The following is a 22017-nucleotide window of genomic DNA, read 5'->3' on the forward strand; positions in this document are numbered from 1 at the left end:
TAAGATATTAAGATATTTTGGGCTCCAGCTTTTATAATTACTATTTTAGCTATCCTATTTTATCTTGAGGAAAACTTGATTAATTACCTATTATAATAATTTGTTTTGTTTTACAACAAGGCCTCACTAGTTCATGCTGACCTTGACAATCTGACCCTTCTACCACTGTTTCCCAAGTTCTCAGATTACTAGCATTTACTATGACCAGCAGAATTTTTTTCATTTTTTTCAAATGTACTGGTATGACACTATTTACAGTATCTGCTATTTTTATACCAGTAGTCATGCTCCACTTCATTTCTGGTTTCAGTTTTTTTCATTTTTCTGTACAAATTTCTCTACCTTTTCATACTAACATTCTCCTTGGTTCTTTAACTTCCTTATTTCCTTCACTTATTTTTCAATTTTTACTGTTTTTACTTTTCCTTCAGAGTGTACTTATATGTGTTGGTTGCCTACCAGAACTAGATGACAAGACCCCATTGTTGAAGACACTACATGCTTTGGTTATAGATTTATAAAGAAATCAAGATAGGCCTAAGCTCAAAGCTTCCTTCTTATTGGCTAGCTTTCAGAACACTAGAAGTTGCTATGTAGGTTGATGGGAGAAAATTGTTACCAACAGTCTCAACTCACTCAGTTGCAGACACTGAGTGCAATGTAACCAACCAGACAGGGGAAATGTAGCCATGGCTGGAAGGCTACATTAGTGGAGAAACTAAAGTTGTTTGGCTAAGTGGACATGATGTGATTGTCCAATTGCCTTCTAGATATTTATGTTTATTCCTTAGAACAGTGCTGTTGTTTGATTCTTTTTGTAACAGGTAGTAGTGCATAAAGTCATAACTGGGCAAAGTACTGCAGTAAGCTATTGTTGAATACCTCCCTTCCAAGGCCACTTGCAGAAGAGGGGATAAAAGAACGTGTGAGCCAGAGCAAGTGGTGGAGTGCGGGAAACATTGTTTTCAGGGCGGGAAATGGCTGCTGCAGAAGCAGCTGTGACTACCTGCACCATTCTGTCATGAAGGTCACTCCTCCCTGATGATTTATACAGTTAGTTAGTGGTTCCTGGCAGAGAAAAAGACATTTTCCTTAGTGGTGCAGCCACTAGTAAGCAGCCCCTATTCCTGGAAGTATCCCTAATTAAACTCACTGACTAACAACAACAAAAACACATAGAATATTTACACTACCCTAAGTATTTTGTAATTTCTTTTTCCGTCAGTTTTTCCCCCATCTCTAGATATTTTATTTTTAAAATAAAAAAAAATGTGATCAAAGTATTAGGTCCATAATAACATTAATTCTGTGAAATCTGATACTTTATGACCTTATTTTAAAAAGTTAAGATACAGAAGGAAAAGATAAATATATCATAATGTTAAAATAAATCATAATGTATCTGAAATAATACTTAGTCCCATGCATAACCCAAAGCATTTATATGTTCTAATTTGAGTATGGCTCATAACACCCTTTGTAAGAGTCTTTGTTGTTTTTGTTGTTTTGTTTTTCAAAACAGGGTTTCAGGCGCCTGAAACTCAGCAATCCATCTACTTCTACCTTATCCACATCTTTTTTTCTTCTTTTTGGACCCTGCCTCTCTTACTATTCTAATTTTACAGTTGAAAAACCAAAGGATATGGCCAGGTAGTGGTAGCACACATCTTTAATTCCAGCACTCGGGGACAGAGGTAGGTGGATCTCTGTGATTTCAAGGCCAGCATGGTCTACAGAATGAGTGCCAGGACAGTCAGAGCAACACAGAGAAACCCTGTCTCGAAAAACAAGCAAATAAACAAAAAAGGAAAATAAAGATAAGACATTTTACTAAGTCATTCAGGCTACTAAATGCTGAGTTTTTGACTACTGAATAGTTATTATCTCTTTATCTCTACTCTTCTTCTGTTGGCAGTTCTTTTCTGTGTATGTACCTGCATAAATTCATGTCCACCATGTATGTGCTAGTGCCACAGACAGCAGAAGAGGGCGTCAGATCCCAGAAATTGGAATTATAGAAGGCTGTGAGTGGCCATGTGGGTGCTGGAGCTAACTCTGGGGTTCTCTGCAGGAGCAATGAGCCATCTCTCTAGCACTAATCTCTACTTTTCCCCCTTTACCTATTTAATGTTATACTTGCTTATATCAGTTTTCCTTTAGTACTGAATATTAAACCCAGGCCCTCAACCATACTAGACAAATGTCAGCACTGTACCACTCAACTGAGCCTCTACTCTCTCACTTTCCTTCATACCAAAGGATTTTCTCAGTGGTAGACCCTTGCCTAGCATATGTCAATAAGGGCCTAGCTTCAATCTCCAGCACTAAAATCAGACATAAAAAATTTAACACCTCATTGTTTCCACTTCTGTTTTTCTTTGGCATGGCTTTTTAAAGGCAGCATCCATTCCATGTAATACAAACTGGCCTCAAACTCATTATGGAGCTGAAGATGACCTTGAATGTAATGCCCTCTTGCCTCTACATCTCAAAGGGTTCCTATTATGGGACATCAGGCACCATACCCAGCTTATGCAGGGCTGAGATCAAAGTCTAGGCCTTAAGCATGCTGGAGAGGCACTGCCCCAAGAAGCCACATCCCAATCCTGCCACCTACATGGTCAACAGAGGTGTATCCTGTCTAAAAGATCTCCTAGAACTATGGCAAGGAAAAAAGTCAACTATAAACAGCTTCTTCTACTAGGTAAGAAAACAAAGGCTAGAAATGTAGCTCAGGTGGGTCTGATCCCCAGAGTTATGTAAAATACGCATGAACAGCAAGTTCAAGGTCAGCCTGGGTTACATGAAATTCTGTCTTACAAAAATAAACCAATAAGAATGACCTGTTAAATGAAAAAAAGAAAGTTGAAGTTGAGTCTGACTTGGACAAGCAGGTAACTGAACACAAGTCTTCATTCGTGACTAGGCAGCATCAGTGAGGGTTTAAATAACCAAAGGACAAACTACCACAGAGCTGGTTTGTTTTCATTTTGTTTCTGAATTTTAAACAGAAGCAAGATCCTTGAGATGCTGGATGCAGTCATTTCCCACCACTACTTAAGTGACTCTAATTTTGCTCCTGGCATCAGAGCAGATGAAAAACAGCATTTCACAACCTTTGAGGCCTCCAGCTCTTTAATCTTCTCTTCAGCTTCTGTCAGCTTATCTTTCAGAGCTGCAATTTCCTTCTCCATGGGCATCACAACAGAGCGGAGCTTCTCAGCATCTTCTTGGGCCTATGATCACAAGGAATTAAATGTAACAACTTACTGCTTGCTTTTCTAAGAAACTCTAGTTCACCTACTTGCTAAAACTTAGATACAATAATTATACTACACACTTTATTAGCATCCATAAAATTGAATACCAACTCCCATTTTATTCAAGTCTTTTTCTTTGGATTTTTATTAGCATATATTCATTATATTTAAAAACAAAAGGCTTCAAAATACACGTCATTCCAGTTTATCATGCATTTGAGCATATTAATACCACCACATCCTAGTTTCACTCTCCTTACTCATTTGTCTTTCTCCTTTGCCCAAATAGCTCCTCTTTGTCTTTTAGAAAACACATACACACACCCTAGATTCCATATGTAAGACAGAGTGATATTTGTCTTTCTGAGTATAGCTTATTTTGTTTAATAAGATGATATATAGCCCTAGGTTTCTGCAAATAACATGTGTTCTTCTTTAAGCAGAATAAAGCTTGCCAACTGTGTGGGCTAGGAATATAACTAAGTGCTTAAGAGCATGTACTGCTCTTCCAGAGGGCCCAAATCCAGTTTCTAGCACCCACGTTAGGTAGCAGTGCATGCCTACTGATCGGAGTTCAAACTCCAGAAACCACAGTGGAGAGAACTGGCTCCCTAAAGTTGTTCTCTGACCTCCACATGCATATCTGAATACATACTTCACATCATGCACACTTATAATAATAATAAAAATAGAAGGCCACTAAAATAAAAATAAAATTGAGAAACTGCTCTAGCCAAGCCAAGTCTACAACTGCATGACTGCATGACCAAATGCAGTGTGATTTCTCGGATGAAAGTCTCAAACAGGAAGGAAAAAGGATACAGGGGACACTGACTGAAAGATAATACAATTTGAATACAAAGAACAAACCTCTATTAATAACGGTGAGCTGGTATTCATTTGTTAACTCTAACAAGTGTAACATACTATATGGTAAAATGCTAGAAAACTGAGCATGGAGTATACTGAAACAATACAATATTTATCAATTTTTATACTTAAAAAAAAAAAACTCCTGACAAGTAATAGTTGAGCTGACTGGTGGTGGTGTACACCTTTAATCCCAGCACTCAGGAGCCAGAAGCAGGTAGGTCTCTGTGATTTGAATACAACCTGGTCTACAGAACAAGTTACAATACAATCAGGGTGGTTACACAGAGAAACCCTGTCTTTAAAAAAAAAAACAAAAAACAAAAAACTAGGGGCTGGAGAGATGGCTCAGAGGTTAAAAGCATGTATTGTTCTTGTAGATGGCCCAAGTTTGTTTGATTGGCAGTACCCATGTCAAGCAGCTCACACCACCCATAACTCTAGTCTAGCTCCAGGAAATCTGATACTTCAGGATTCTGAGGGCCTGAATTCATATGTATGTACCCCCCAGAGACACATATATGAACAGTAAAAATTAAGGAAGTATAGACAATTCAAGGAGGGCCTAGGAGATGACTCAGTCTGTACAGTGCTCACTGCACAAGCATGAGGGCCTGAGTTTGGAACCATGAAGAAAGTCAAAGGTAGCTGCATGCACCTGTAATGCCAGCACTGGAAGTAGAAGCAGGAGGAGCTAGTCCACTGGCCAGTCAGTCTAGCCTAACTAGGGACCTCCAGGTTCAGTGAAAGACCTTGTCTCAGAAAGTAAGGTAACTAATATGGTGGTGCATGTTTTTATCCCAGCATTTAGGAGGCAGATCTCTAAATTTCAAAGTTTCAAAGCCAGTCTCATCTATACAGAGAGTTCCAGGGATGTAGACCAGCCTGGGATGTATAGACCCTGTAAGAAAGACAGAAAGACAGACAGACAGACAGACAGACAGAGTAGATGGAGGAAAGGGAAGGGAACTAGGAGCTGGAAATAAATAGACCAAGATATACTGTACACATGTATGAAACTGTCAAAGACTAAATAAAATACAACTCTTTAAAAAAAAAAAAAACAGCAATCTGCCCTCAAGATATAATGGTGCAATAGTGGCACAAATGTTCTGGGAGCAACCAACTACCTCACCCAAGCCCAGGTTGGATTTAAGGCCCACTGCATTTAAGATGGAGCCTACACCTGACACAGCTTAAGTGACCTGGGACTACACAGGTCATGGGGAAATTTTACTACTATTATTCTGCTAAAGGAACACAGTCATAAAAGAACTCCAAATGACATGTTGCTATACCCATGAAACAAAGCATCACTCAACCCTCATAAGAAAACCTTCTTCTTTCAGTACATGATTATTAACGGAGAGACCCACAAGTGGACAACGTGCAGAAAGTGAGCAACTTTGGAGCACTGAGACCTAAATGGGGTGTCGCAATCAAACCCCTCCCCCTCAAGACTCAGGGAACTATGCAGGAAGATTGTAAGAACAATATGTGGTGGTTGACTCCAAGGAAACAGCACCTTCTACACACAACAGGGCTGATACACATATGAATGCACAGAGACTGCAGCAGTCAGTACACACAGACCTACATGAGTTCAGATAAGACAAAATTCTAGCAGGGAGAAGTGGACATAAAGTCCCATCCCTAACCAAGATGCTATGTGCAAATGAGAGCTTATATTAGCATAAATGTCAGCAATGGAGTGTCCCTGGGTATGTCAATCACATTTTAGGGTAAGTCTCATGACCAGCAGTAGGTCAACATAAAACAAACTTCTTAGCTTTTTGTGTATTTTGGTTTTGGTTTGGTATGTTTTGATTTTAATTTTTTGGGGTATCTGCTTTGTTTTTGAGAGAGAAAAGAAAGAGAACATGAAGTTGGGTAAAGATGAGGGTAAGGAAGATCTAGTAGAAGTTGGAAGGAAAAACTATGATCAAAACATATGGCATGAAAGAAATTTTAATTTAAGAGAAGTAAAACATCAGAGAAAGTCACCTGACACACACCTCGAGCATCACACGTGGGCACAAACACACACATATACACACACACACACACACACACACACACACAAATAAATTTTATAAAAATAAAATTTTCCAGACAGTGATGGCACACACATTTAATCCCAGCACTAGGGAGGCAGAGGCAGGCAGATCTCTCTAAGTTCAAGGCCAGCCTGGTCTACAGAACAAGTACAAAGACAGGCTGCAAAGCTACACAGAAAAACTCTGTCTCAAAACAACAACAACGGAAAAAAAATAGATAAAATTTTTTAAAATGGCAAAGAATAGTGATTGTGGAAATGATAAATACACATTTATAAGCCGGGCAATGTTGGCACACACCTTTAATTCCAGCACTTGGGAGGCAGAGGTAGGAGGATCTCTGTGAGTTCGGGACCAGCCTGGTCTACAAGAGCTAGTTCCAGGATAGCCTCCAAGCTACAGAGAAACCCGGTCTCAAAAAAAAAAAAAATGTGTACACACACACACATGTTTATATAAAGAATGGAACAAGGACTGAAAGCCAAAGATTACTTTAACCATTTTAAAAGAAAATTTAATTTTTAATTGTTCTACGTTCTTAGATATACATATGCATTATAAATTCGTAAAATAAGACTTAAGGGCTATAATGTTCTTGATGAGGGTTAATGAGTTGGTTCAACATGGGCTCCTCCTATTGAACCTCAAGACTGGAGTCAGTACCTACATGGTAGAAATTGCATGATATTGCTCAGACATAATACATGTAGCATTTGTCACACAGAAACCAAGGTATGCTAAAAAAAATAAAATAAAATAAAATAACAAGTATTCCAAAATGTGTAGACACAGTATCAAACAACATCTCCACCCAACAGGAATACATTGGGCATCTATGATACCACCCTATGCACCTCGTACACACAAATAAAGACCACAACCTCATGGAGTTAACATTCAAGCGAGCAGAAAAAAGCAGTAAACACACACAGTAAAAGATGAACTCTGTTTTATGAGGAAACATGCTGAAAAAAAAAACAAAACACCTAAGCAGGGTTCAGAAATCCAGAGAGTCCTAGAAACATGCAAGAAGAGGCAAGTAGGTTGCCATCTTCAGTAGGAGAGGTAAAGAAGAGCTCACGAAGCAATGACATCTCATCAAAGATCTGAAAATGGTCAGGCAGGCAGTCACAGGTACTGTGGAGGGCAAGGGGAAGTGCTGTCTAGTCCATAAGTAACTCCTCAACACAAAGAAAGTACAGCGTTCAACTTCCAGTTCTGCAGCAATACTTTTAAACACTTTGCTTTGAGACTCAGGTAATTCTATAAGTGAATGTATTCCTGCATACCTTTTTCATTTCATTTTCTAAATTTTCTTCCTCTTGACCTTCAGACAACCTTCTTCTCAAATCAGCTATTTCCCGCTCTGCAGTTTCTCGATACTGTGCCCACTGTGCTCGCTCCTGCTCCAGCCTCAGATGAAACTGATGCTCATAGTCACGAACTGTCTCTATAAAACATCACACATTCCATCCATGTCTAAGCATCAGGGAGCAATATCCAGTACACTGAAATTGTTTAAGCTATGTAAAGAGCTTGAGACAAATTTTTGGAAATAAAAAATTCTAGTTCTTATTATGAATTGAAATAAGGGTTTTATTACTTCACCATCATTATCATCATCATTAATCTTCACAATAGACCTATCATATGCTATTTGACAAGAAACCCTAGGGAAGATTCAAAGTAGAGCTTTCAACTTCCATCTAAGACCCACTCCCAAATCCATGTTCTCTGGCACTATACTGAGGCTCCCAAAACAAATACAACATTTCATTATAACCAAATGAATGTGCAATGAAATAAATACTATTTCTGGGAGATTTCTCTAAAGCCTAAGATTCTAAATTGAGACAAATTTTATAGTCTTTACAAAATAACTTCAGATGTTTAATACAGTCTTGAAACATCACCTGACAGGCACTACTAGTAGCCCATCAAATTTTCCTCCTTTTTTTAAGATTTTATTTATTTTTATTTTACATACATGTTTGAGTGTCGCCTGCCTGTACATACTGCACTATGTACATACCTGTTGCCTGCAGAGGTCAAAAAAGATTGTCTGAGCCCCTGGAATTGCAGTTATAGTTTTGAGCCACTCTGTGGGTGCTAGGAAATGAACCCAGATCCTCTACAAGAGTAACAAGTGCTCTTAATCACTGAGCCATCTCTCCAGCCCAATTTCTATACCTTCTTCATACTAACAAGACCGAGCTTTGGTAATTTACAGTGCTCAGTAAAAATCCTCCACTTTCTGGCTAAGTAAATAGCTTAGTGAGATCACTTGCCTCACATGCAAATGGCTCTGGATTTGATTCGATTCGATTCCACAGCATAAAAGTAAATACACAGACTTACATACATGTTTCAATTTCCTTTAGTTAAAGCTGACCACATACTTGTCAACAAACTGTGAGGAAGAAATAGCATGAAGATTTCTAGAAGAAAATGACTTATCTAATGTAGAGTGGAGGAGATATAATCATTTCTCAGCCGTGAAGCAAAGATGAAATTTTAAAGAATATGGTAACTATATAGAAGCAGACAGACAGATATAGGTGGAGTCCCAGAACTCTTATGACCACCCCTAGCTTACCTAGAAATGACTTGATTCCCATGAGAAAAAGGAAACCCTATACAGCTAAACCAGTACAGCCAGGCTTATTACATAAAACCAGAATAACCCTTAGTGACAGCTACAGACTCAGAAACGGAGGTACCCTTAATTGCATCCTCTCAAAGAACATATGTAAAAAATGGGATACAAATGCAAAGTCTCCCCGCCCCAGGGACAGGTCAGCAGCCATTAGCTCACATTTGCAAATACTAAATATTCCAGGGTCCCAAGGATTAGGGTAACACTTTGTTTCCTTTAGTCATCATTCTCAACAATGAAGGAAGAAATGAGGCATTGTGCGGGAAGGAAAAAGGCTACGCACACTATTACACTTCCTTCAGACTAAGGCTGGCATTTCACAAAGTCCAGCTTAGCTTTAAGGACATTCTTGTCCATTAAACAAAGATTTCACATACAAAGATACATTATACTTAAAAATTGAAACAAAAATCCAGATTTAAACCCTACTTTAAATCTTACGGGTAACTACAACTTTCAGTTAATACACTATCTGTCCACACCACTGTACGCCTCACTATTAGATCTGCTGAAGAGACTGGTGATGTATCCATCACGATACCTCTGGCTTCCCTTTCATCTGACATCTTGAAGATGACAATACATAAGCCACAAATGAACACAAAATGTACTTTAAGGTCATTTGAAAATCAAATCAAGCATCAGAATTTGTTGATCTTACAAAGTCTAAAACCTGATCTTTACCTTTCATTACAGCCTGAAGTGAAGCAACCTCTTCTCTCCACTGCCTTTTAACTTCATCTATAGCTTCTTGTTTAGTATTCTCGGAGACTGTGGCGATTGCCTTGATATTCTCCATCTCTGCCTGAGCCTCCCACAGCTGTGTCCGAAGGTGACCCAGATCATCCTGTGCAGCTTGCAATACTGCATTTTGCCTCTTCAGATCCTCTGGGGGAAAAGTAAAAGATTTTCCATTAATGTGTAGTTCACTTTATCAGACTCAAAAGAAATGAAGAAACTATATTTTAAAATGCTAACACAGATTACAAAGGTATTTAAACAGGAAGTGTAGCGGGTTTCAAAAATATTTACGAAGTGAGTTCCAGGACAGCTAGAGCAATTATACAGAAACCCTGTCTCGAAAAACCCAAATTAATTAATTAATTAAACTAATAACACACTGGAGAAGGTCACAGTTTTGTGCTATATTTAGGCTTTTACCACCCACTAAATGGACATAATCAAAAGACTTTTTAAATTTCTTTTGTGTATGTGAGCTTTAACTATACATGTATCTGTGCATCACATGTGTGTCTGGTGCCCTGGAATGTCAGGAGAGTGCATCTGATTCCAAAGACAGTAGTTAGACAGTTGTGAACTGGCACATAGGTGCGAGGAACTGAACACAGGTCCTTTGGAAGAACACCCAGGGCTCTTAAGCACTGAGCTATCTCTTTAGCCCCAATAATCAAATTCTTTAACTACTCTGGTGTAAGAGTCCACATCTGCAAATTGAAAGTTGAAGATGGCCACTTCTAGAGCTGTTGAAATGATAAAATGCCTATAAGTACAGTAACTATCAAAGAGTAAGTCTTCAAGACATACTGAATGGAAGAAAGCCAGATTGCATAGTAATTAGAGTTGATAGAACTATGACTACTCTCGCCGGCGGTGGTGGCACATGCCTTTAATCCCAGCAATTGGGAGGTAGAGGCGGGCAGATCTCTGTGAGTTTGAGGCCAGCCTGGTCTACAAGAGCTAGTTCCAGGACAGTCTCCAAAGCTACAGAGAAACCCTGTCTTGAAAAACCAAAAACAGAACAAAACAAAACAAGAAAAAAACTATGACTACTTTCTTAATCACTCTTTATAATCTCTTAAATAGTAAGTTAATATCACATGTACACTACATGCTGTAAGCCTAGATAGGACATATATTTGGTCATGACTTCCAAAAGAGATGTGTGGAGTCAGGAATGCAGTTTATTGGTATAGTACTTGCCTAGCCTATACAAGGTTCTGGGTTTGGGTCCCTAAACACTGCAAAAAAAAAAAAAGAAGGATAAGCTTAGTATCCCTCTAGATGTGTCTATTTTCTCTGACTGCCAACTTTCACTATTCTCTCCATTAAAAAAAAAAATGGCTGCAAACTCTCAACCTTTCTGCCTCAGCCTCCTTAGAAGCATGATCTCAGGAGCACAGCACCAGAGTTTGCTTATCCGTTTCTAAGGCAGAGTTTTCCTGATTTAGGAAGAGAATTGTGATAGTTAACCTTCACTTCGATTAGGTGGTGAGTCACCTAGGAGGAAACCCTTTGTCATGTTGAACTCAACTGAACTAAACTGAGAGGTTCAACAGAATAGGAAGGTTCAATCTGAGTGTGGGTCCTGTTCTAAATAAAAAAAGTAAGTAAGCCAAGAGTCAGCATTCACTTGGCTCTGTATTCCTGATTGCAGACCCAATGTGACCAGGCCTTCCCTGACATAAGTCTACTGTATCTCCTTCAACCATGTCAGGTATTTTGTCAAAACAAGAAAACTAATACAGAACAGTTATATCAAAAGTGGGTAGGCTGCTGTGATAACCCTGACCACATGGTCACAGGTGTTTGAAACTGTCTCATAGCAGGAATAGGGAAGAACTTCTGAGTTACAGAGTAGGTAAGCCTCAGAATGCTATAACCAGAGTCAACTGGTTCATTCTGATGGGCATGTGGGAAAACAGAATCCAACAGAAAGGTAGATAGTAGTATGTACCCACTCATAAATGGATAATAGCTATAAACAAAGCACGTTGAGCCTATAGTTCATGATCCTAGAGAAGCTAAATAATAAGGTGAACCCAAAGAAAAACATATAGAGACCCACCTGGATATTGAAAACAGATAAGATCACCTGACAAAATTGGGAGCATGGGGGTGGAGGGAGAAGGGAAGGAAGAAGGGAAAGGGGTGGGGAGAAGGGGAGAGTTGAAGAGAACTTGAGGGAATGGGATAGTCAAGATGGAGGAAGGACAGAGATGAGAGCAAATATAGAGATATCTTGATTGAGGAAGCCATTATAGGGTTAGCAGAAACCTGGCTCTAGAGAATTCCCAGGAATCCACAAGGATGACCCTAAGACCCTAAGCAATAGAGGAGAGGGGGCCCAATCCTGACTTGCTCTGTGGTCAAACTGATGAATATCTTATATATCACCATAGAACTTTCATTCAACAACAGATGGAAACAGAGGCAGAGACCCACATCAGAGCACTGGACTGAGCTCCCAAGGTCCAGCTGAAGAGTAGAAGGAATGAGAATATGAGCAAAGAGATCAAGACCATGATGGGTTCATCCACTGAAATAGTTTACCTGAGCTAATGGGAGCTCACCAACTCCAGCTGGACTGGGAAGGAACAAGCATTGGACCAAGCTAGTCCCTCTGAATGTTGTTGACAGTTGCTCTACTACTATGGTTTGGATAGGTATGACCCCCTTAGACTCATGTGTTTGAATTGCTTGGCCCATAGGGAATGGCACTATTAAGGTATGTGGCTTTGTTGGTGAAGTATGTCACTGTGGGGGCTGGCTTTGAGGTCTCATATGCTCGAACTACACCAGTGTGGCACACAGTCTCCTGCTCTCTGCGGATCAAGATGTAGAACTCTCAGATCCTTCTGCAGCACCATGTCTGCCTGCACGCTGCTATGTCCTGCCATAATGATAATGGAATAAACTTCTGAAACTCTAAGCAAGCCCCAGTTAAATGTTTTCTCCTTTATAAGAGTTGCTATGGTCATAGTGCCTCTTCACAGCAATTAGAAACCCTACCTAAGACAACTATGTAAGCTCTGGCTGTCCTGGAACTCTCTATATAGACCAGGCTGGCCTAAAAAATCACAGGGACCCAAATGCCTCTGCCTTTAGAGTGCTGGACTAAAGGCAGACACCACCATGCCCAGCCTGGTTTCTATCCTACTGACTGTAATTTATATTACAATGATTAAGTGTTTGACCAACCTTGCAATCCTAGGATGAGGTCCAATTGGTCACAATCTTACTCTTTCACACTGTTTGATTTTCAAGCATTTAGACATCTGCGTAACTAAGAAATGCATACATTAAGCCGGGTGGTGGTGGCGCACACCTTTAATCCCAGCACTCGGGAGGCAGAAGCAGGCGGTTCACTGTGACTTCGAGGCCAGCCTGGTCTACAAGAGCTAGTTCCAGGACAGGCTTCAAAGCTACAGAGAAACCCTGTCTCAAAAAAAAAAAAAAAAAAAAACCCAAAAAGAAAGAAAGAAATGGATAAAGGTGTTGTGATATCATGTTTTCATCTTTTCAAGGTTTTGTCTGAATAATACAACTTATAGACTGTCCCTTGAAGTTTTTTATAAAAACTTGGAAAATTGGTACTAATTCTTCCTTCATATTGGATAATATGGATTATAATCAATATTTAATAACATTAAATATTTTAATGTTAAATAATATCAGTGAACAATTTTCTAAACATAATTCTTCAAAAAGGGGGAAATTTTAATTTTATAACTAATTTCTTTTTATTTTATTTTGTTGTACTGCCTATGATGTGTTGTGGGATAATCCTTCCGTATACTGTGAATATGTATTACTCTCACTGGTTGATAATAAAGGTGATTTGGCCTAAAGAAAGGCTGATAAGACTAGGTAGGAAAGCCAAACTAAAAATACAGACAGGAAGAAGAGTCCAGACAGAGAAAGATCCAAGTAGCCTCAGGGAAGCAAGATGTTAGAGGACATGTAAAGTCACTAGCCACATGGCAAAATATAGATTAATAAAAATGGGTTAATTTAAGTTGTAAGAGCTAGGTAGTAATAAGTCCGAGCTACAGGCCGAGCATTCTATAACTAATATAAGCTTTTGTGTGTTTATTTGGTACTAGGTGATCGGGACAAAAGAAAAGCTCCACCTCCGTTTACAATGAGGACCTCTGGCAAAATAATAAAGTACTGATGAGAGAATACAGAAGTTCCTCAAAAAATTAAAAGTAGAACTGTTAAGTACTCCAGCTATCACAGTCCTACTTGAAGCTAACAAATGCTTGGCTTGGTTTTTAATTTTTCCATGTTTTAGTTAACAAATATTAACTGTACATTAATTATGCATGAGTTTCACATCATTTTCATACATGCATATAATTTTGACCATATTCACTCCCCTTTACCCATTCTTATCCCTTCCCATTCCTGATCACCACCATCCTCTTCCAAATCATTTCCCTTTCTACTTTTGTCTTTATTTCTCTTTCTTTGTTTTGATGATCCAAGAACTTAAGCTTGCCACAAGGACATGTGCTCAGCTATGTTCATAGCAGCACTGTTTGTCATGACCAGAACCTGGAAACAACCTAAATGTCCCTCAACCGAAGAATGGACAGAAAATGTGGTGAAAATATTTACACAATGGAGTACTACACAGCAGAAAAAATAACAACATCTTGAATTTTGCGGGAAAATGAATGGAGCTAGAAAACATTATTTTGAGTGAGGTAACCCAGACACAGAAAGACAATTATCATATGTACTCACTCATAGGTGGTTTGTAAACATAAAGCAAAGAAAACCAGCCTACAAATCACAATCCCAGAGAATTTAGACAACAATGAGGACACTAAGAGAGACTTACATAGATCTAATCTACATGGGAAGTAGAAAAAGACAAGATCTCCTGAGTAAATTGGGAGCATGGGGACCTTGGGAGAGGGTTAAAGAGGGGAAGGGAGAGGCAGGGAGGGAAACAGAGAAAAATGTAGAGTTCAATAAAAATCAATTAAAAAAGAAAAAAGAATATAACAAAAAAGTTTGTCTATTAGTTTCTTCTAGAAGATATTTTTAGTATTATCTTTATTTTACATATATGAGTATTTTGCCTACATGTACATATATGCACTATGTGTGTATGTCTGGTGCTAGCAGAGGCTAAAAAAAAAGGGCATATCTGCTGGAACTGGAGTTAAAGATTGTTGTGAACAGAAATTCAGGTGCTGGGAACCAAATCTGGGTCCTCTGCAAGAACACCAAGTGCTCTCCTCCGCCCAAAAGATATTTCTTAAGACTCTTTAAAGAAACTTTTTTTTTCACTTTATTTAACTTTATTTCATGTACATTGGTATAACGAAGTCAGATTCTCTGGAACTGGAGTTATAGACAGCTGCAAGCTGCCATGTGGGTGCTGGGAATTGAACCCGGGTCCTCTGGAAGAGCAATTAGTGCTCTTAATCACTGAGTCATCTCGTCAGCCCCTTTAAAGAAACTTTTGTCCAAATAAATTGGAATGGGTTTTGGTCGATTTTTTTTATTTATTTTTATAGTCAAATTTATCAGCTTCTCAGCTGTGTGTAAGTTCTGATGTACAAACCTTTCCTGTTTGGTTCTCCTCTAACAAGCACAGGTCTACCAGTCACCTCTGTGACTGCAGGTGACAATGTTCTCCGCATTTATGTGCATCTAAGATGCACTTTATCCTCACAACTAAGAACTCAGCTAAATATTAAAATTCTAAGTTGAAAATTATTTCTATGTACCCAGATGATGTCATTTCATTGTCTTCTGTCAGTTGAGAGGTTAATATGGTATTTCCTGGGTTCGTTGCTATAATGAAGCTGCTGTTCAGACAAGTTCTTGCTATGCACCACTTGGCGAGTCTCCAATTCAAGACCCTTCTAGCTCCACCTCCCAAATGCTGGACTCACATGCACATGGCATCATGCCTGGGTTATTCTCTACTTTTGTAATTTGTTTGCAAGTTCTCTAATAAGTTTTTGTTATTTATCTTTATTTCTTCATTGTTTGAACTGTAATTTTAAAAATAATCCTTGCTTCATACCCCTATCTAAGTGAACATATCTTACCTGGACCACATACAGATTCCTAAACCAAGCTTTTCACAACTGAAATTCTAATAGCATCAGAGCACCATGTAAATATGACCACTCGTAAAGTCCTTTTGGACACCAACCTCCATTTTCATCATTTCCTCCCAGTCTTTCATCTGGAGCCTCAGAGAACAGGGGCTCTAACACTCGGAACTGAGATTTCTAAAGCATAAACACTGCTGCAGTGCTAAGCACTGATTGAAGTTGGTTAAAGGAAGAAGGCACAGTAAGAATACCTTTTCAAAGTTTAGTAGAAAGTCAACAAAGCTTTCTAAAATTTTATAATATTCCCAACTGAAGTCAGCTTGAAAAAAACTGCAAACTAAGACAAAAACTGGCAGCAAAATAAGCTAAAAAGCTGCCTTATCCTCTCTTTTATTAGTAGTTCTCATCACTGTTTGCATCGACAACTCAGTGACACTCCAATAAAATGCAAGCCCAGCAACTACAGTAGCAGCAAAACTGTCCCTTCCACAGGAAAAGCCGTATTTGGAATTCTGAGTCACCTTGACCTATTTCACTGAGAGACAAAGACTGCTGAGCACACCAGCACTACACTGCACACTGTTTATGCCTGTGATGATCATAAGGACGGGCCTCCACCTTCATAGTAGGTGTGATAATATAAGTTGGTACTTGAAAAAAAGTTTTAAATTTGATTTTTATTATGATATGGGTAAGTGTCCAAAATAAAAGCTAAGTAATCAACACTGATGTCTTAGATATCACATATGTTGCCTTTAGAAAAGTTACCAAGAAAGGATCATAGAATTCCTTTTTGTAGTTTCAAAACAAGGTTTCTCCGTGTAGCCCTGGGTGTCCTGGAATTTGCTCTGTAGACCAGGCTGGCCTCAAAGAGATCCGCTTGCCTCTACCTCCCAAGTGCTGGAATCAAAGGTGTACGCCGCCACCACTCTGTACCCACAACCTCCCCATACTCCCACTCTATCCTCAGTTTAGAGCAAGTATTTTTAACTAAACCATATCAAAACTGTTTAATTCAGATATAAAACTGATAACATGTCAGACATGAGAGGCTGTGGGCCAGTGAGTTGGTTCAGTGGTTAAAAGCACCTGCTGTTCATGCCCGATGACCTAAATTTGATCCCAAAACCTGAGAAATGGTAGAAGCAGAGACTTAACTTCACGAAGGTGTCCTCTGACCTTTACATGCATGCACTAGCACATGCACCCACTCCCACACACATAATAAGAGAAAACCTAAAAGCTTTATTTGAAAAGTAAGGGGGAATAGAAAACAAATCAAACAATCTTTCAAAACTAACTTCAAATTATTGAATAAAGAAAAACTAAGACACAGGCTCAATCACCAGCATCCACAAGAAAGCTCACAATTGTCTGTTAACACCAGTCCCAGGGGATCCTATACCCTCTTCTGAGCTCCATGGTCACTAGACATACATAGTACACAGACATATATGCAGGCAAAGCACCCATACATGTAAAAATAAATAAATAGATAAATAAGTAAATAAATAAATTTTAAGGTTTTTTTTTTTAAAGGCCAGGTGATGGTAGTGATGCACACCTTTAAACCGAGCAGTCAGGAGGCAAAGGCAGGTGGATCTCTGTGAGCTCGAGGCTAGCCTGGTCTACAAAACAATTTCTGTAGAGGATAACCAACATATTTATGTGAGAAGTAAAGGGAGGAAAGAGATGGCATTACTCATGACCATACTCAATTTGAACTTAGTATCAGAGAAATACCAGAAGGATCGTGTGTGTGTGTGTGTGTGTGTGTGTGTGTGTGTGCACGTGTGCATTAAATGTATTACCAGGTTATCTTGACACCACATCATTGCTCAGAGTCTACCTTAGAGACTAGGATACCTCAAGAATAGAATGCTTGTCTAGAATGTACATGGCTCCACATCTGATTTCCTGTACAGCAAGGAAAAAGGAGGGTACTTGTTGACAGAGGTTACTGTCCTGTCCAGTTCCAAGGCTGTTCAGTCCCAAAGAAACGCACAGAGGCCTACATTAATTGTAAACTGGTTGGTCTATTAACTCAGGCTTTCTTGTTAACTAATTTTTACATCTTACAGTAACCCATAATTCTTGTCTGTGTTAGCCACGTGGCTTGGTACCTTTTATCAGCAAGGCATTCTCATCTTGCTTCCTTTGTGTCTGGGTGACTACTGAAGACTGAGCCTTTCCTCTTCCCGGAACTCTCCTGTTCTGGCTGCCCCACTTATACTTCCTACCCGGCTACTGACCAATCAGCATTTTATTAAACCAGTGCAAGTGACAAATCTTTACAGAGTACATGACCATTGTCCCACAGCAGGTACTTAACAAATTTTCATGAGCATATGTAAAAGAACCAGAGACCAGGAACGCATCAACTTGGTAGAGTTGGCATGCAGAAGATCCTGGGTTCAATACCCAGCACCACTTAAACTAAAAACAGTCATTACTGCACATCCGTAACCTAGTACTTGGGAATAGAGGCAGGAGGGTCAGGAAGAGTCTAAGGCCAGCCTGAGCTACATGAAACTCTAACGTGAAGCAAAGGATGGAAAAGGTAAGGGGAAAGGAAAGTGGGAAAGGGAAGAAGGGAAATAAAAGGGAGGGGAGGAAGAGAGGAGCCGAAGGAAATGAAAAGAAGGGAAGGGAGGAGATGAGAAGTATTGGGTTAAAAGAATGTGCCACCACACCTAGTTGCAAGCATAGTTTTGTTATAGAACACTGACAAAACTATTTTTTAAAAAACTTTCAAGCCCAAGATGTTACTTAGGAGTTTAAGATGCAGCCTAGCATGTATGAAGCCTGGGTTCAAACTCAAGTACCAATCTAATGACCTAGCACTCAGGAGGTAAAAGTAGGAAAATCAGAACTTCAGGGTCACCCTCAGTTATGTAACTATTTCAAGGTCAGTCTAAGACACACAGGAATCTATCTCAACCAAAAATTTTCAATTACAAAATACAAAAGATACTGCTTTAGACTAGTGACTCTCAAAATGTGCTACCTAAACCACTAATAACAACATCCCCAAGTAACTTGTTAAAGTACAAATTATGGGATTCCAGAGTCCTAGTAAATCAGAAACTCTGAAGCTGAATCACCTTGGAAGCTTGTTAAAACATCAACCATCTGACCCCCAGACCCACATCCCAGTTTCTGACTCAGCAAATGTGAGATATGACCCAAAGATGTGCATTCCTAAGAAGTTTCCCAGGTAAGCCTGACGCTACTGCAGCTGTTCTACAATGACACCACATGGAAACCATCTCTCTGCTGCTTCTAAGCCAACAGCTAGAATGTAAACACCTCCCCCGACCCTCTTAAAACAGATCCCACCAGAGATATTTTACTTAAACACTCATCTTTAACAATTGATAACACAATGACTCTACATGCTTTTCTCACCTTCAATTCAATCAACCTAAAGGACCACATGAATTTTGCTCCCATTGTATGCCCAGCACCTAAATACAATGTATTCCACAAAGCAGGTACTCAACAGTGAAATGTCAGTTTCTACAAAATGTAGCCAGGGACTACAGTGTTAAGAGAAGCCAACTACAACTAAATACCATCAATGTCAGAAAACAAACAAATCTTAATGATGTATTTTCCAATTGTTCCCCAACTCTACTGAGAACCCTAGTTCCAAAAAGCATTATTTTTATTATTTCACACAAAACACACACACACATACACACACACACACACGATTTATTCAATCACAAAAAAAGAAAGTTTTGACAGGGGAGTTGGGAAAGAGACTGGTGAACTTACCCTCTTTAGCCAAATATAGCTCCTTAAATTTTGCTCTCTTTTGATTAAATTCTTGTTCAAGCTGCTGCTGTGCACGTACAAATTCTGCATTAATTTTTTCCAATTCTGCTACCCGTTGCTGAAGAGAAACTGAAAAAAGAAATACTAGTTAACAAGTAATAAATTTGCTTAAATATAAGTTGTAAGACTAGTCACTCAGTTAAATACTGTTAGATACATATGGAACTAGTAGGGAAGCTGAAATCCATTATATTCCAGGAAACTAATCTTTTTTTAAAGAAGCCAGACACTTCTATTAGACTGTGATACACATACTGTGAATGAGTCACATAAAATGAAACAGAATCACAGAGAACAGAGCCAATTTCAATACAGGAGCTCCAAGTGCTCTTTAGAACACTGACAGAATGTTAATCCATGGTTGGAATTGTTAAATATTGACTTAGTTAAACTACTTATCCCAAAGCTAACCCCACTGTCAATGTTGCTACTTCCTGTTTCTTTGTTTGAGCAAAATTTAATGTGCTTCCTGGCTAGGAAAGCCACAACTGGAACCATTCTTCCAGTTCCAGAAGACCCATTACATTATATGGAAACTGTTACCATCTGGAAAGGACAAAACCTGTGGTTCTAGGTCACAATTCCAATACTGGCACATCATCTGTTTTCAGATAAGTGTTGATTACAATCTGGCAAAGTGTAGACATATTCCTTACAAAGGGGCTCAAGATTTGGCTCTCAGACTGTCTATTCTGGTCAAGGTCAGGGCTGTTTTGGTCAAAACACAAACCCTTGACTCAGCCTTAAGGCTATCAATATAATCTCTTCAGGAGATATTTATCAGCATTAGCCAACCACTATCCAGTAACAATGGCCAGCTCTACCACACACCTGCCTATCTCTGAACCACTCCTTACCCTCAAGCCACTGATCAATTCACAACCAATTTTATAATACAGATAGAAAAGGCTAAAAAAGTATACCAATAGCTAGAACTATAGCTCATTTCCTTCATTTTCTTTTCAAAGTTCTCTGCAATGAGGATATATTTCTCTAGAAAATTCTAAACTAAACCTTGTATTAGTTCATTCCCACATCCCTAGGCTGGCGTCACTATTTGATAGTTTTAGTACAACTCACAAATGGAAGAGGAAAAGATGCTTTGAGCTCCATGTTACTAAAGGCAAAGAGTCATTTTGAGGTACAATTACAGTTAGACAATGACACCTGACCATTTGAAAACTTTCTTTTTTCCCTTTTCTTTCTTTCTTTCTTTCTTTTTTTTTTTTTGAGAAAAAGGAGGTGGTAGAATATATCAAAAGGCAGCCATGTAGAATATATGAAGGGTAACTTTGGAAGGAAGAAATCATCTAAAATCATAAGAAAATTTAGTTCCTGAGTTATTTCTGCGAGTACTTATTGCTAAATCCCAATGGTTAAATTAATAGCTTTACCACATAACACTAAAATTACTGACACTGCCAACTACTACAAAGATAAACAAGGCCTCTGAAAATGAAGGAAACAACCATTCCATAACGTACCTACACTTCAAAACATATTTTTAAAAATACTATGTAATGCAGCAATTTAAATACATGAAAAGAGAAAGAAGACCCTTCACTCACACTTTTTCCTACATCCTATCCCACACATAGCTTCACCAAACCACAAACATGCACAAAGGTTCATGCTATTCACCGTTGTAGTTATAAATAATTTAAGTTAAATAAAACTAATGAATAAACAAAATAAAAAAAACCACAACCCTTAAAATTACAGCTGAAGCCTGGCATGGTGGTTTGTACCTGCAAGTCCAGCACCCGAGAGTCTGAAGAAGGAGGGTTACCGTGAGTTTGAAGCTAGCCTGGACTACAGAGTGAGACGCTTACATAAATTATTTTTAAAATATGTTTTTCAGCAAAACCTTGGGCTTTCACTATTCCCTACCTCACCCTGGCTCTGACCCACACAGTTCAAATCCAAGTCCACACCCACAAATCTGACTGGCTTTCTACACTCTTTAAGAAAGATTGCAATTCCAGGAATCATGATACTTGAGGGTGTACCAATAACTCCCTTATTTTCATCCTGTTCTTGTATAACTTTCAAAAGAATCTATCTCAAGTACTCCAAGCACATTGCATTTCTACAAAACAGAAAAGCCAAAATAACTGCTTTTCACAAGCATGCTTTTACCATCACACCTAGAAGTCAATTTATCCCAAACAGACAGAAGTTTACAAATAAGTGTATCATAATGTATTAGCAGACAACTACAATAAAATCAAACTGAAATGTTCATTAAATGGAAGTGTTATATTATTTTTCTAATATAGTTCACTGTGATTAGAATATAGTTCAAAAAGTGATTAACATGGAACATAGGGAAAAATGATAAATGTTAGTTGTCATTTTAAAACTAAAAGTATTTAATGGGTAAAGAACTACAAAGATGACCAGGCAGGGGTGGTACACGCCTTTGATATCAGCACTCAGGAGGCAGAGGCAGGCAAATCTCTGAGTTCAATGCCAGCCAGTCTACAGAGCAAGTTCCAGGACATCCAGGAATA

At 38.8% G+C, this 22017-nt stretch overlaps 1 protein-coding gene across 2 annotated transcripts in view; it reads right to left on the minus strand.

Moving 5' to 3' along the window:
* Rabep1 (rabaptin, RAB GTPase binding effector protein 1) overlaps nucleotides 1-22017 on the minus strand; it is a 100139-nt gene that overhangs the window by 52586 nt on the left and 25536 nt on the right. For both annotated transcript variants that reach the window (XM_085695224.2, XM_085695223.2), the window contains exons 2-5: nucleotides 19445-19573; nucleotides 9528-9731; nucleotides 7477-7637; nucleotides 3117-3236 (exon numbers count right to left, since the gene is read on the minus strand). In XM_085695224.2, coding sequence (XP_085551350.1) covers nucleotides 3117-3236; nucleotides 7477-7637; nucleotides 9528-9731; nucleotides 19445-19573 — 614 coding nt within the window. The remainder of the gene's footprint in view (nucleotides 1-3116; nucleotides 3237-7476; nucleotides 7638-9527; nucleotides 9732-19444; nucleotides 19574-22017) is intronic.

The sequence above is a fragment of the Myodes glareolus genome, chromosome 9, assembly GCF_982192425.1.
Source record: "Myodes glareolus chromosome 9, mMyoGla1.1, whole genome shotgun sequence".
NCBI lineage: Eukaryota > Metazoa > Chordata > Mammalia > Rodentia > Cricetidae > Myodes > Myodes glareolus.